Source organism: Carlito syrichta, unplaced genomic scaffold (genome assembly GCF_000164805.1).
Source record: "Carlito syrichta isolate Samal-C Ts95f unplaced genomic scaffold, Tarsius_syrichta-2.0.1 Scaffold135860, whole genome shotgun sequence".
NCBI classification, from domain to species: domain Eukaryota; kingdom Metazoa; phylum Chordata; class Mammalia; order Primates; family Tarsiidae; genus Carlito; species Carlito syrichta.
This window is the reverse complement of record NW_007079956.1, coordinates 21,993-36,762: the sequence shown is the minus strand read 5'-3', so window position 1 is coordinate 36,762 and position 14,770 is coordinate 21,993. Positions and strand designations below refer to the sequence as shown.

Below are 14,770 nucleotides of genomic sequence, written 5' to 3'. Positions count from 1 at the left end.
GAGGGGCCACTGCACTCCAGTTTGGGCGACAGAGTGAGACTCCAACTCAAAAAAAAAAAAAAAAAAAATATTAGCCGGGCATGATGGTGTGCGCCTGTGGTTCCAGCTACTTGGAAGGTTAAAGCGGGAGGATCGCTTGAGCCCAGCAATTCGAGGCTGCGGGGCCGTGAGCGTGCCACTAACTCCAGACTGGGCGACAGAGTGAGACCCCGCCTTAAAATAAAATCAGTAAATAAAAATAAAGGAACAAACCGGGCTCGGTGGCTCAACCTGTAATCCCGCGCCTTTGGGAGGCTGAGGTGAGTGGACTGCCTGAGCCCGCGGGTTCGAGACCCGCCCGGGCAGCGAGACCTCATCTCTACTATAAATCAAAAAATTAACCGGGCGTGGTAGCGCATGCCTGTAATTCCGGCTCCTCGGAAGGCGGAGGCGGAAGGGTCGCCGGAGCCCAGCAGGTCGAGGCCACGCTGCGGTGGCCGGGAGCGGCCACTGCACTCCAGTCTGGGTGACAGAGTGAGACTACAACTCAAAAAAATAAAATAAAATAATAAAAGAACAGAATGAGTTACCTGCTAGGGTACTGTAGTGGTACTCCAGGAAGGGAAAAGGCTGCAAGAACTTAGGCAGCCTATATTTCTAGTTGCAAAATGGGAATAACGAGGCCAGCCCTCTAGCGAAAGGCTGGAATAAGACAGGGATTGGGCAAGAACTGCGTGCAAGTGATGGGGGGCTCAGGGTCTGAGGAACGGGCTGCCCCTCACCCCAAGTCCTAGTCTCTGCAGTGCGCAGAAGAGGCCATGGCAAAAGACTGGAAAAGGCAGTTCAGAGCTGCGGAGTCATGAAGCACTAGTGTGCATAACTAGGGGTGGTTTAAAATGCCATCAACATGTTTGCAAGAAGTAGCAACTATCACATACCATCAGCCACACCCACCCTCCCAGTCCCGGGACGCCCAGCCCCAGCCCAGGACGCAAGCTCGAGCGGCGCTACGGGGGTCAAAACGCAGCCGCAGCTGCGGCCTGGAGGCGGCGCCCGGGCACCACGCGCGGCCCCGCCCCGTCACGTGCCCGAGCGTCGCGTCACACCCGGAAGCAGCGGCCCGTGCGGAGCCGGCGGAGATGAGTGGGGAGCCGGGGCAGGTGTCCGTGGCGCCCCCTCCCGGGGAGGCCGAACCGGGCAGTGGGGTCCGCATCGTGGTGGAGTACTGGTGAGCGGCCCCGGCTAGAAGGTCCCCGCGCGCGTGTCCTGGGCCGGACGGAGGTGGGTCCGCGCGAAGCCCCTCCCCCGGCTCCCCAGCCCACCCAGTTCCCCTCTCCCTAGTGAACCCTGCGGCTTCGAGGCGACCTACCTGGAGCTGGCGAGTGCCGTGAAGGAGCAGTATCCGGGCATCGAGATCGAGTCGCGCCTGGGGGGCACAGGTGAGGCCCGCAGAACACCTGCTGAGTCAGTCTGTGTGCTAAATCCCGGCTCGACCACTCTCTAGCTCTGACATTGGCTGCTCTGTGTAAAATGCCCGCAGTGTCTGGCACGTGCTAAAATGTCCAACCAACTTGAGTCCCCTTCCATAGGTGTGTGTGGGAGCGGGGGTGGGTCACAGATGAGGAAGCCTGCGGGGAAAAACCGATTAGACTGCCGCAGTGTAGGGTCGGGAGAGGGAGCCCGGCGAGGCCTCCCTTAGGTTCCTGGGAGTTGACCCAGGGTTGGAGAATGGCTTACCGAGCTACAAAGGAGCCTCTAACTAGACTTGTGGGGGACATGAAGGAGCCTGTGTGAAATCTGTGGAAGGACTGTGGAGGCCCTTCGGAGGGCCACCTCGGACTTCTGCTTCTGTTATCAGCACACCATTTATTCCTTTCATCCCAGGAGCCTTTGAGATCGAGATTAATGGGCAGCTGGTGTTCTCCAAGCTGGAGAATGGGGGCTTTCCTTATGAGAAAGATGTGAGTATTTGCAGTGTCCAGAGGACCCCGGGTCACCCTACCCCAACAGTGCATCATCCTCACATTCCATGTCTCTGCCCTTTAGCTCATAGAGGCCATCCGAAGAGCCAGTAATGGAGAACCCCTAGAAAAGATCACCAACAGCCGTCCTCCCTGCGTCATCCTGTGACTGAACTCGACACTGGACTCCTGCTCTGTTTGGGGATCCAAGCCTTGGTCTCCCCTTTGGTCCTGCTGGGAGCTTCCCCTGCCTCTTTTCCCTTACTTCGCTCCTGGTAGCAGAGACCCTGGCCTCCATTTTGCCCCCTTGGGTACGAGGGGGGAATAGAAGCTTCTGTGGCCTTATGGATAGGAGACAGATGCTCTCCATGGACTCTTCCACAGCCTCCTTATACGCCCTTCCTGGGATCAGTGCCCACAGAACCCAGTCTTTTCTCCAGCTTGGCAGTTCCTGTCAGGTGCCACAGTATGTCTTATTTATTCTCCCCTAGCCCGGGGCAGTGTCTGCTGTTGGCAATAAACTGGCACTTCGAACACTTGTGCCAACTATTGTGTGTCTTTATATGTCCAGTCTGGGCTTGGAGCGGGGCACAGAGACCAGGCCAGCCCAGGCTTTGTATCACCAGGGTGGCTATGCTGGGTGGGCTTTTTGGACAGCGAATTCTAGTTCATTGAGCCAAGGCAAGGAAAGTGAGTCCCACAGTAGACACTGCCTCTTCCTTCCCCCACCCTACCCCCTAATCCCTTTACCCATAGGGAGGAAATGACCCCTCTCTGGTGGGTGGGCTTAGGAATTAGTTTGTTCTAAGTAAGAAACAACTGGTTGTCAAAGGGGTCCCAGGTCAGAATCCCAACTTCCTGATTCCTCCCAAACCAGAAGCCAGGAAACAGTGTTAGGCCTCTCGTACAAGTTTTCTGAAGATTCCTAGCCAATCCTTCCAGGAAGAGTTGTATAAGGTGAGCAGTAAGGGATGGCACAGAGCCACCCCAGATATAGGCTGGTGCCCAGCTGTTTTCCAAAATATATTTGCGAATGGAAGAAAGTGGGTATGGAGAAGGAATATCCCTCCCCCAACCCCAGGGATTTCCCCCTTCCATATAACACCCACTCTACCCCTGGGTCTTTATTTCATCTTTAGAAAAACAAAACAAACAAAAAATATGTAAAAACAAAAAAGCACTCTGTACAAGACTTGTGTATGGACACTACTGCTGCTCCCTTCCTCCTGGGGGCAGTGCTAGATCTCAGGGACAGCCTCTGAATGGGTTGCTCTTGTTCCCAGACATTCCCTTGGGACCTCTTCCCCTCCTAGGCCAGCTTCCCTAAGTCTACTTCAGTACCGAGGATCTGAAAGAAAAGGGCCTGGCTCGGCTGCGGCCTGAGGTGAGGAGTCTGTGGCTGTGGCATCCATCGGACCCTAGAGTCTGGTGGGGCAGGGCTCCAAAACCAGCCCAACACTCTCCAGTGCGGCCCCTCTTCCACCAGGCTGGCCCCTCTCAGCCACCTGAGAACTCAAGCACGAAGGAAGATTCCTTAGGACAAGAATGGCAGGCTCCCCTGGATGTGATCTGAGAGCCTCCCTGCCTGGTGACACAGGTGGAAGTCAGGCCTTCCCCACTCCCTGAGGGCACAGCAGGGCCTCTGCAGACAGTGGCCTTCTGGTTCACACTGGTATGTCCAAGCCCAGATACTCAGGGTTCTCTGCTGTAGGGGTCCCTTCAAAGGTGCCAGGTGGAGACCCCCGCTCTGATGGGTCCTGGTCCCAGTAATAGAGGTTGTCAAAGGCTGGGCTGAAGGCTGGAGGAGGGTGGGACTGAGGGGCAGTCCCTCCTTGGGGTGCCAGGTACTCGGGGTTCTCCACGGCACCCCCAAAGGCAAAAACGTCCTTGACAACCCCATTCTTCCCTGGGGAGAGAGTCTTGGGCCTTTCCAGAGTGGCACCAGCAGGTTGGGCAGGAGGCAGAGTGCCCTCTCGGGGCGAGGCGGGCTGCAGCCAAACATCTGGTTGGTTCACATATTCTGAAAGAGCAGAAGAGGACTTATTAGGGAAAAGAACCCAGTGTCCCTGCCACTAACTGCCACCTCCACACTGGACCCTGTGTGAGGGTCCCCAGCTTTCCCGCCTCCCAGCGTCTCAGCTCAGGCCTGGATTCCGTACCGGGCTGGGGGCTGCAGGTCAGCGGGGCAATGTAGCCATCAGTCTCAGGGGGCAGGGGTGCTGTGGGGTCTTCGCTGTACCGCTGTAGAGGGCTGGGGTCATGTGGGGGGAGGCTTTGCAGCCCCTTGGCTGCGCCTATTCCCAGGTCACCATCAAACACATCGGAGCCAGTCCCTTCGGAGGGTGCCAGTGGGGACCTGGGGGCCTCCTCTTCAGTGGTCTCTAGCCCCAGCGTCAGGTCACCACCACCACTCTAGGGATAAGAGAGAAAGTCATGATGGGGGGGTCACTCATGAATCTGTGATGGAAGGTGACAGGGTCACAGGAAAAAAACAGGTCACCTTTGGGGGTATGGCACAGTCACTGTGGAGAGAACAAGGTCACAGGAGTAGGAAGGTGGTGGGGATTTTCCTTAGGGATAATAAGGTCTCCATGAGAGGTGATGGTTGGGGGAACATCAGAGAAAGGGACCCTAGTCCATTGGGGTGGGGGAAGGTAAGCAAACACAGCCACCACTGTGACCAAGGACACTGACCCTAGTGGATGAGCTGCGGTGCCTGTGGTGAGCTGTGCTCCCGGCGCCCGGGGCAGGGTCTGGGCAGAAGAAGCCCTGCTGGGGTACCAGATACTCCTCGGCATCCACCAGGTCCCCCATGTCGTCATCCTCCAGCAGTGAGCGGTAGAAGGTACTGTCCAAGGGGCTGGCTGGGCCCAAGTCCTCATTCTGGGAAAGAGGGAGACATTGGGTGGCAGCCCCTCACCAGCCCAGGGTGCAGCTCCCACACACAGGGTGAAGAGCCCAGCATGCCAAATCATCTCCCTTTCCCGCCTGCCGTGGGAGGGTGTCCTTAGCCACAGGCAGGGTTGCAGCACAAAGGCCCAGTACCTGGATGACCACAAAGCGCTGGGGGTCCCTGGCCATGCGGGAGAATTCGGCCACCAACTCCCGGAATCTCGGCCGACATTCAGAGTCAATCATCCAACCTGGGGCAGAAGAGAGGTCAGCATCCTCTTCCTGAAACAGCCTGTGTGCTCTCTGCCCCTACCCCTCCCACTGCCTCTGCAATCTGGCCTAGACAGCCCCAGGTGACAGCCCAAATCTCTCAGGTGGTAGAAGAGCAGTACCCACCTCTGAGGTCTTGAGACAGAACCTCTGGGCATTCTCCTAACTTCTCTTCTAATTTTGCACAGAAGCTTCTCGCTAGCCAGTCCCCGAGAACACCTTCGGACTTTGACCGTAAAAGGGATATGAAATGCTTTCACGGCTCCTTTAAATATATCAGGGCCTCTGGGTCCTGCTCTTGGTACCCTCCCATGCCCTTTGTGGGCTCTTGCACCCAGGACCTCCCACCCCTCCTCCATGCAGCCAGCACAGCTCAGCCACCCACATTTGACCATAATCATGTAGACATCGATGGTGCAGATGGGGGGCTGGGGAAGCCGCTCCCCCTTCTCCAACAGGTCAGGGATTTCCCGGGCAGGGATCCCATCATAAGGTTTGGCCCCAAAAGTCATCAGCTCCCACACAGTCACACCTAGGGACGAGACAGGAGTCAGGGGTGGGGGAACTTCAGTGTTCAAGCCCAGAAGCTCCACCCAGGAGCCTGGCACCATAATGAGGGTGAAGGGAGAAAGATGAGATGCCCGGAGACCGGATCCATCTAGTCTTTCCCCAATCCCTAGTAAGTGGGAAGACCCTGCAGGGTGGGGCACAGGCTCCCACATGCTGAGGTGTCTCCACAATTCCCCCCATTCCAGTTCTCATCCTCCCACCAGCATCCCCCCAAGGCCGTGGCTCCTCGTCCAGCCCTCCTGACGCTCCCCCCCACACACCGTAACTCCACACGTCACTCTGGTGGGTGAACCGCCGGCGGAGAATGGACTCCAACGCCATCCACTTGATGGGTACCTGGGAGGGGAGAGGGGGAAGTCCTCCGACTGGGTGTGCTGGGGAAGTGGCTCTTCTCAGAGTCCTCCTGGGGGGACCAGGCCCTACCCCACCCTGCCTCCTCCACCGCCTGCTCTCACCTTGCCCCCATCTGCATGGTACTCTGTCTCGTCAATGTCCAGCAGCCGAGCCAGCCCGAAGTCTGTAATCTTGACGTGGTTGGGACTCTTGACCAGCACATTCCGAGCAGCCAGGTCCCTGTGCACAAGTCGCACGTCCTCCAGGTAGCTCATCCCCTGGGATGGGAGGCACCCGTGTGGGTCTTCCGGGAAGGCCTGGCCCCAGCCCCATACTCCCAGCCCTGCATGGAGACCGGGGCTTGCTCCCGAGGGACCTGCAGAGCCCAAGCCCCCAAGTGCGCACCTTGGCAATCTGCACACACCAGTTCAGCAGGTCCTGGGAGCCCAGGCGCCCGCGGTGTTCCCGGACATGGTCTAGGAGGCAGCCATAGGGCATGAGCTGCGTCACCAGCTGCACTGTGGATGTCAGGCAGATGCCCAGGAGGCGGGAGACGTACGGGGAGCCCACACCAGCCATCACGTATGCCTCCTGGGGGCGAGGGGACACTGAGAAGGAAAGACCCCAAAGCCCCCAGCCCCCACGCAGCCCACCTGAGGGGCAACACCAGCCATCACAAACCACAGTCTGCAGTGGAGGCTTGGAGGAATCACATCTCCCCAAGGCTCAGTGAAGCGAGACTAGAGCCCAGACCTGCAGCCGAGAGGTCCCTCCCATATTCCCAGCAGGAGTGGTGCAGGGACTTACGTCCAAGATTTCTTTGTTGGCTTTCGGGGATGTGTTTTCCCTCAACACTTTGATGGCCACTGGGATTTTCACATTCTCCCCATCAGGGATCCAGATGCCCTGAGCAGAAAGAGGAGGGTGTGAGTGGGCAGAGTGTGGGCCAGATGCACCTGCCTTCCCGGAGGTCAGAGGGCGTTACTTGTGCTCCCAACTTCCTTCCCACCTCAGGCTTGGCCCCACTTGTATCCACCTCTGTATCTGTCCTCTCTGTCTCCCTTCTCCCGCCTCTGTAACTGCCCTCTCCCAAACAGCACTACCCCTCCCATCAATCAGAACTCCTCACCACGCCCCTCCAGGCACCGCCCCATCCCCTAGGATGGCCCACCCCAGGACCTGGTCCAGACTCTGACCTTGTAGACTGTGCCGAAAGCTCCAGATCCAAGCACCTTCACCTTCCTCAGCTCCGTCTCTTTAAGGATCCGCATCTGAGCCTGATTGGGCATTGCTCCACTGGGCGTCAGTGGCTCCACCAGCTGGGGTGAGAAGGTGAGGTCAGTGCGGGGACAGAGCCGTAGACCCCATGCAGGCTGGAAGGCCTTCACCCAGCCTCACCTCCGTCTCCTGCAGCAGCCTCCGCATCGTATACTTCCGGATCTTCTGCTGCCGTCGCTTGATGAGGATCACGAAGACGATCGCCAGGACCACAACCAGCATAATGCCCACCACGGCAGAGATGATGGATGTCAGAGAGCTGGGGGCGGGAGCCAGGGTCAGGAATGGGGGGGGCCGGTCTGGGGTGGGAGGGACTAGGGGGCCCATGGACGGGCATGAAGGCCCCTGGCATTTAAGAAGGGAAGTTGGAAGGGTGACCCTTGGACTCTGACCTTCTACTACTCTAAAACCTGCCTTGACTCCCCACTGCCTCCACAATTAAGTCCAGAACTTACAGATAGGTGTTCAAAGCCCTCTCCATCCACATTTCCAAATTCCCTGTGCTCTCACCTCTGGCTCTTGCTCAGGGCTCTAAAATTTCCTGTGTAAAACTCATCAAGGAGCATGTTGATACACATGCTTGGCCAGGCGTGGTGACTCACGCCTATAATCCCAGCACTTTGGGAGGCCGAGGCGAGAGGACTGCCTGAGCCCAGGGGTTTGAGACCAGCCTGGGCAACTTGGCAAGACCTCATCTCTACAATAAATAAAACAATTAGCCGGGTGCGGTGGCGTATGCCTGTAGTTCCAGCTACTTGGAAGGCTTAGGCAGAAGGATCACCTGACCCCAGCAGGTCGAGGCTGCGGTGGCCATGAGTGTGCCACTGCACCCCAGCCTGGGCAACAGAGTGACACTCCAACAACAACAACAAAAGAACACATGATCCTCGACTTACAATGGAGCTGCATCCTGATAAGTCTATGCAAATTGAAAATATCGTAAATCAGAAATGCATTTAAGACACCTTAACCTACCAAACATCACTGCTTAGCCTAGCCCACCGTGAACATGCTCAGAACACTTGCACTGCCAACAGTCTACAGCTGAGCAGAATCACCTAACACAAGACCTAACTTATAATGAATGAAGTGTCGAATAGCTCATATAATTTATTGATTACCATACTGGAAGTCACATCCTTATAAAGTCAAAAACTCCCAAGTAAAATCATCATAAATTGGGAACCGTCTGCACAATTCTGGAGCCCGAGCCCCAGGAATTCGGACTGCTGCACAGGCTGGGGGCCAGGAATGTACACTCAATGATTCTGATGTCCTAGCCAAAATGTTCACCTATGGGCATGATTTTCCACACCTCCCAGACTTTGCATCTGCTGTTCCTTCACTGCCATTTCTCCATGGGGTCATCTTTCAAGACTCAGCTCATCCTGGGACAGGTGGAGCTTCTGAGCATTGACCCGTCATTCCGGTCATCCTGTTGCATTCACCCCCCACCCCACCATTCCTGGGCTTGGCACAGGGCCTGGCACATAGCAAGTCACTAATGCATGCTTGTCTCACGGACAAATGATGGCCCAGAACAGACTCCAGTCTGCTTCTGTCCCCAAAGTCCAACCCAAAGCTCCCCACTGCCAAGACGATCAGGTCCAACCCTGTGGCTGGTGACGTGGACCTATGCCCTGCAGAACCGACCCTAACCCGACTCCAACCAAACCCCTTGCCTGCCTCTGTGGCTCCTCACCAGCCCACCACATCAGAACCTTCTAACACATCCTGTCGCCTCCCCCCAGTGTCACCTCGCCTCTCCACCCATGCTTTCCACCCAAATGCAAGAAAAATGCCTGTCCCTCTTCCCAGGCCTGCTCAAATGCCACTTCCTCCTCGAAGCTTCCTACCACCCTGTTAAGAATTCATCAGTCCCTCGGTGGCTCAGCCTGTAATCCTGCGCCTTCGGGAGGCTGAGGTGAGTGGATTGCCTGAGCCCGCGGGTTCGAGACCCGCCCGGGCAGTGAGACCTCATCTTTACAATAAATCCAAAAATCAGCCGGGCGTGGTAGCGCGCGCCTGTAATTCTGGCTACTCGGAAGGCTGAGGCGGAAGGATCGCCGGAGCCCAGCAGGTCGGCGCTGCGGTGGCCGGGAGCGGCCACTGCACTCCAGTCTGGGTGACAGAGTGAGACTCCAACTCAAAAAAAAAAAAAAAATTCATCACTCCCTCCTACTGAAGCAGCTGCCCTCTTCTCAGTCTACCTTGAGTTCCAAGGAATTAAACTTTGCCTGTGTCCCTCACAAGGCATCGAGCCACTGGAGGGTGGGGAGGTACATGGTGTCTTAGCCATCTTTCCCTGTGACCTTCCCTCCACCCCTGCGAGTGTCCTGGGTGAATCCACAATGGATGAGTGGGTGGTGGAAAGGGACATATGTCAGGCAGTGACCGTGCAGGGACCAGTGGGGAAGTGAAGGGCAATGGGGGGGTAGGGTCCTGGGGACCAGGCCAACCTGGCTCTCGGCTCGGCAGGGCAGCCCTTGTCGTCCAGGTCCACACAGCTGCGGGAGAGAGAGCCTCATCAACAACTCTGGGAACCTCCCTCCTGGGCTCGCTCCAGCCTCACAACAGCATGGGAGGTGGGTGTGGCTGGGCTATTATCCCCAGTGACAAAGGCAGAAACTGGGCTCAAGGCCATTAGTGCTCTTTCTACACCCCACAAGGGGATCCCTTCCTCAACCTGGGAACCTGCATCCCTGGTTCCCCTATCTCTCCCCGTGGAGAGAGTGGAGGGTACCCAGAAGAGCATCAAGTCCAAAAGCTCAACTATTCCCTCCATAAAAGAGCTCCAGGGAGGCCAGGCGCAGTGGCTCAAGCCTGTAATCCCAGTACTTTGGGAGGCCAAGGCAAGAGAATTGCCTGAGCTCAGGGGTTTGAGATCAGCCTGGACAACTCGGTGCAATTAAAAAAAAAAAAAAAAAAAGCTGGGCATGGTAGCACGCAGCTGTAGTTCCAGCTACTTGGAAGGTTGAGGCAGAAGGACTGCCTGAGCCCAGCAGGTTGAGGCTGCGGTGGCCAGGAGCGTGCCACTGCACTCCAGTCTGGGCAACAGGGTGAGACTCTGACTCAAAAAAAAAAAAAATGTTACTTTTGTAATCAGAAAACAGATATGAAAAAGGTAGAGTTTGCTCCCTTTTACAATAAAAGCTCCACAAAGGGTCCTAAAAGGAAAGCCCCTTCTGCAGAAAAGGCCCTCAGACTCACGAGTGGGTGCAGTTGATGGGGCATGGTTGGCACGTGCCCTCCTCATCAGGGAACTTCCAGATGGGCATGTAGGAAAGGTCAGGTTTCACACCGCTGGGGCAGCGAGACACACAGAAGGGAGGATCCTTGTAGCGGGCACAGGCCACACACTGGTCAGCCTCCTGTAGAGGGTGGGGAGGTTTGTGAGGGTGTGAAACCAACACCCCCAGGGCAGCAGGATCAAGCCCTTGGGTCCCCTCATTCTTCCCACAGTCACCCAGCAGAGATTTCTACCCTGCTCCTAGGATAAACACCCAGCTCTTCACCCAGTCTCTGTGGACCCTCCCTCGGGGGTCCCTCCCTCCTTCAAGCTTGATCCCAGGCAGGAGCTTCAGCGCCCAGAGAAGGAAGTGCATTATCTAAGGCATAACAGTGAATAACAATAATAACCAGCCGGGCTCGGTGGCTTAACCTGTAATCCCGCGCCTTTGGGAGGCTGAGGTGAGTGGATTGCCTGAGCCCGCGGGTTCGAGACCCGCCTGGGCAACGAGACCTCATCTCTACAATAAATCAAAAAATCAGCCGGGCGTGGTAGCGCGTGCCTGTAATTCCGACTACTTGGAAGGCTGAGGCGGAAGGATCGCCGGAGCCCAGCAGGTCGAGGCTGCAGTGGCCAGGAGCGGCCACTGCACTCCAGTCTGGGCCACAAAGTGAGAGTCCAACTAAAAAAAAAACAAAAACAAAAAAAACAAAACAAAACAAGAAAGCCAAGATTGGCCAGGTGTGGTGGCTCACACCTGTAATCACAGCACTTTGAGAGGCCAAAGAGAGAGGACTGCCTGAGCCCAGAGGTTTGAGACCAGCCTGGGCAACTTGGTGAGACCCCATCTCTACAATAAATAAAAAAATAAGCCGGGTGTGGTAGCACATGCCTGTAATTCCAGCTACTTGGAAGGCTGAAGCAGAAGGATCACCTGAGCCCAGCAGGTTGAGGCTGTGGTGGCGGTGAGTGTGCCACTGCACTCCAGTCTGGGCAACAGAGTGAGACTCCAACTCAAAAAAACTAAATAATAGCCAGGTGTGGAGCTGTGTGCCTGTGGTTTCAGCTAGGTGGAGGCTGTGGTGGTTGTGAGTGTGACACTGCACTCCTGCCTGGGCAACAGAGTGAGACTCCGACACCACCCCCTCCCGTAAAATAAAATAAAATAAAATAAAGAAAGCCAAGGTTGGAAGCAGGACCTGGGTTTGAATCTAGGTAGTCCAATACCTGAGCCCACAGGTCTAACCACCCAAACACAGCCAAAGCCAGAAACACAGGCCTCCTTGGAACCCATGCACACAGTGTGAAGGGCCCCAGGGTTCCCCATCCCCTTTCTCCTTCTACCCTCCTGCTATTAGGTCTGAGCTCAAAGCCCTCTCCAGGGATGTTTTCATCAGACGGAACACACCCTGCAGCCCCTCGCCATCCTGCCAGGGTCATGGCGACCCCCCCCACCCCTTCTAGCTTCGCTCCACCTGGCTCTTAGCCTAGCAGCCCCTCACCGATCCAAAACAGGTCACTGAGCCATTCTGGGGTTGACACTCAGGGTGGCATGGTAGACAGTGTCTGGCATTCACATACTCCCTGGGGAGCCTGAGAGAAGGAATGGCGGTGAGGTGTCTGGGAAGCCCCCTGTGCGCCCCTCCAGCCGCCCCATCCTCCGCCCCGCATACCCCTGCAGTACTCGACATTCCTCCACGCACTCCTGGCCCCGAAGGAACTGGCTGCAGTTGACGCACTGGGTGGGCCCCGGACCCCAGCAGTGCCCTTGGGCACACAGTGGGTAGCAGGCCAGGCCCTGGCCCACTGCAGTGAGGAGGGACCAGAGGGGACTCTTAAGGGAGACCCCAGGTCCGAGTGAACCAGGGGAAGGGTCTGTGGGCGTGGCTCTGGGCTGCAGGGGTGGGGACAGGTGCTGGCAGTGAAGGGAGAGGAAGAGTTCTAAGATTCCAGAAACAGAAGGGAAGGGAAGGACGCCAAGACAACGTGGTCGGACCCAGCGAGAAGCCATGCCAAGAAGCCAAGCCAGCTGGAGCCGAGTCAAGGACGGCGCACCAGGGGCAGACCGTCCGCACACGTCCAAGAAAGCCGCCGCCGGGGCCCATGGGCACACCTGCATGCTGGCAGACGGGGGCAGGGGGAGTGGGTGCAGCACCGGGCTCCCTGCCTTACCACACTCGTTCTCTGGCCGATTGGCAGTATGGAGCAGGGCTTGGTGCGAGGTCCGGAAGAGCTGGTTCCAGGGCACCGTGTGTACAAAGCAGAGACGGGCGTTGCGGTGGATAAGGGCCAGTCCACTGCCCAGTTCCCGCAGCGAGCGCAGTCCCAGCCAGCTGATGTTCAGACCTTGCAGGGTCAGCGAGTAGGCACCACTGCGGGAGGGGTACTCAGCTGCAGGTTGGGCACCTTACCACGGACCCCTCCAAGGTCAGCAAGGGCCGCCCTCACCTTCCTCCTCTCCTCAGCACTGCTGTGTCCCTGGGGAACAGGAGTAAGTCCCCCACAAACGAGCTTCTCACCCGGCCTCCTCCCCGGACTCCTCCATCAGGGCCCTTCTGTCCCCAGTGCTCACTCATGCAGAACTCGTCCCCGGATAACTTGAAGGTTCTGGAATACACTGAGGTCAGGAAGGCTGTCTGGCCATGCGGAGATGTACAGGTACCCTGCAGGAAAAGGGTGAGATTAGGGGTGTGGGGGCAGGATGAGGACCACCAGACCCTGTGGAGCAAGATGCAGAAAGACAGAGCCCACCTGTTATCTCCTCCAGAGTCTCAAATACTCGGAGCTGTTCTGGCCGTAGCGGGGCAGTGTTGGAGGCTGGGTTCCTGAAGGATCAGGAGGGGAGTCAGCAGGGCCAAGAAAGGGGTGGGCATCACTCCAAGAGCTGGCCCCGTCACCCCACTCCCCACCCCACCATTTATGCCTTCGCTTCAAGCCTCGGCTCATCAAGCCGGGCTGTTCCCATCCTGGGCTTCAGAGCTCAGGCCATTGTTTGGCAGGATCTATCCTTTGATCTAGAGATCTCACTTCTAGGAATGTGGCCTGGAGAGACACTGGTCCCTGATCCCAGAGGCACATACAAGCCAGAACTGTTTGTAAGAGTGAAAATGGCGGCTACTTGGAAGGCTGAGGCGGAAGGAGGAAGGATCGCCGGAGCCCAGCAGGTCGAGGCTGTGTTGGCCGGGGGCGTGCCACTGCACTCCAGTCTGGGCGACTGAGTGAGACTCCAACTCAAAAAAAAAAATTAAATAACTAGATAAATAAATAAAACCCTGGTCAGGCATAGTGGCTTACGCCTATAATCCCAGCACTTTGGGAGGCCTAGGTGAGAGGATTGCCTGAGTCCACCGGCAACTTGGCAAGACCTCATCTCTACAATAAAAAAAAAACAGCTGGGCGTGGTGGCATGTGCCTGTAGTTCTAGCTACTTGGAAGGTTGAGGTGGAAGGATTGCCTGAGCCCAGCAGGTAAAGGCTGCGGTGGTCATGAGTGTGCTACTGCACTCCAGCCTGGGTGAGACTCTGACTCAAAAAAGAAAAACTCTAAATAAATAAAACTCTGACCTATACAGACTATAGAATTAAAACTGTCATTTAGGAGTGCTTAGTATCTACCAGGCACTGTTCTAAGAGTATAACAATTATAGACTCATTCAAGTTTTTTTTTCTCAAACTTTATAACAATCTTATATTCTCACTTCACCCCCACTTTACAGATAAGGAAACCGAGGTACGGCAAAGCAAAGACCACAAAACTAGTAAGTGGTTGAGCCAGGTTTCAAACCCAGGCAGTCTGGTTTCCAAGTCTGGGCTCTTAGCTGTCTCTCTTTGCTGCCACCTCCTCCACAGCTGTTGAGAGAGCGAGGTAGCTCAGGAACGGCCGTGACCAGCGCTCCAGAGCAAGGGGCAGACAACACTCACGATACACTCCCATTGACATAAACCAGCCTACCCGGCAAAGTGATGAAAATGATATTTCTGGCCAGGTGCAGTGGCTCATGCCTGTAATCCCAGAACGTTGGAAGGTGGAGGCAAGAGGATTGCCTGAGCCCAGGGGTTTGAGACCAGCCTGGGCAAGACAGCAAGATCTTGTCTCTACAACAAATAAAAAAATTAGCCGGGCATGGTGATGCATGCCTGTATTTCCAGCTACTTAGAAGGCTGAAGTGGAAAGATCACCACCTGAGTCCAGCAGGTCAAGGCTGCGGTGGCCGTGAGCATGCCACTGCACTCCAGCCTGGGCGACAGAGTAAGACTCC

General features: G+C 56.4%; 2 protein-coding genes across 2 annotated transcripts in view; one reads left to right on the top strand and one right to left on the bottom strand.

Annotated features, from left to right (window-relative positions):
* Positions 1-1,056: 1,056 nt before the first annotated feature.
* MIEN1 (migration and invasion enhancer 1) lies at positions 1,057-2,486 on the top strand. Its single transcript, XM_008049634.2, has 4 exons — positions 1,057-1,207; positions 1,321-1,418; positions 1,864-1,940; positions 2,026-2,486. Exons 1-4 carry the CDS (start codon positions 1,119-1,121, stop codon positions 2,107-2,109), a joined length of 348 nt encoding a protein of 115 aa, XP_008047825.1. The 5' UTR covers positions 1,057-1,118; the 3' UTR covers positions 2,110-2,486.
* An 857-nt stretch (positions 2,487-3,343) lies between these two features.
* Positions 3,344-14,770, bottom strand: part of ERBB2 (erb-b2 receptor tyrosine kinase 2) — a 25,402-nt gene continuing 13,975 nt past the window's right edge. The window contains exons 10-27 of the mRNA XM_021708353.1: positions 13,264-13,337; positions 13,085-13,175; positions 12,685-12,884; positions 12,186-12,318; positions 12,015-12,105; positions 10,494-10,654; positions 9,743-9,790; positions 7,404-7,542; positions 7,202-7,324; positions 6,813-6,911; positions 6,411-6,596; positions 6,128-6,283; positions 5,933-6,008; positions 5,488-5,634; positions 4,986-5,083; positions 4,635-4,823; positions 4,100-4,352; positions 3,344-3,960 (exon numbers count right to left, since the gene is read on the bottom strand). Of these exons, the coding sequence (XP_021564028.1) occupies positions 3,605-3,960; positions 4,100-4,352; positions 4,635-4,823; positions 4,986-5,083; positions 5,488-5,634; positions 5,933-6,008; positions 6,128-6,283; positions 6,411-6,596; positions 6,813-6,911; positions 7,202-7,324; positions 7,404-7,542; positions 9,743-9,790; positions 10,494-10,654; positions 12,015-12,105; positions 12,186-12,318; positions 12,685-12,884; positions 13,085-13,175; positions 13,264-13,337 (2,620 nt within the window). The 3' untranslated portion in view covers positions 3,344-3,604. The remainder of the gene's footprint in view (positions 3,961-4,099; positions 4,353-4,634; positions 4,824-4,985; positions 5,084-5,487; positions 5,635-5,932; positions 6,009-6,127; positions 6,284-6,410; positions 6,597-6,812; positions 6,912-7,201; positions 7,325-7,403; positions 7,543-9,742; positions 9,791-10,493; positions 10,655-12,014; positions 12,106-12,185; positions 12,319-12,684; positions 12,885-13,084; positions 13,176-13,263; positions 13,338-14,770) is intronic.

Excerpts from the sequence above, each read along its gene's own strand:
- MIEN1 (XM_008049634.2), top strand. The coding sequence starts at position 1,119 with ATGAGTGGGGAGCCGGGGCAGGTGTCCGTGGCGCCCCCTCCCGGGGAG. Across the intron at positions 1,208-1,320 it reads CGCATCGTGGTGGAGTACTG|TGAACCCTGCGGCTTCGAGG; the intron begins GTGAGCGGCCCC and ends CCCTCTCCCTAG. Across the intron at positions 1,419-1,863 it reads GTCGCGCCTGGGGGGCACAG|GAGCCTTTGAGATCGAGATT; the intron begins GTGAGGCCCGCA and ends CTTTCATCCCAG.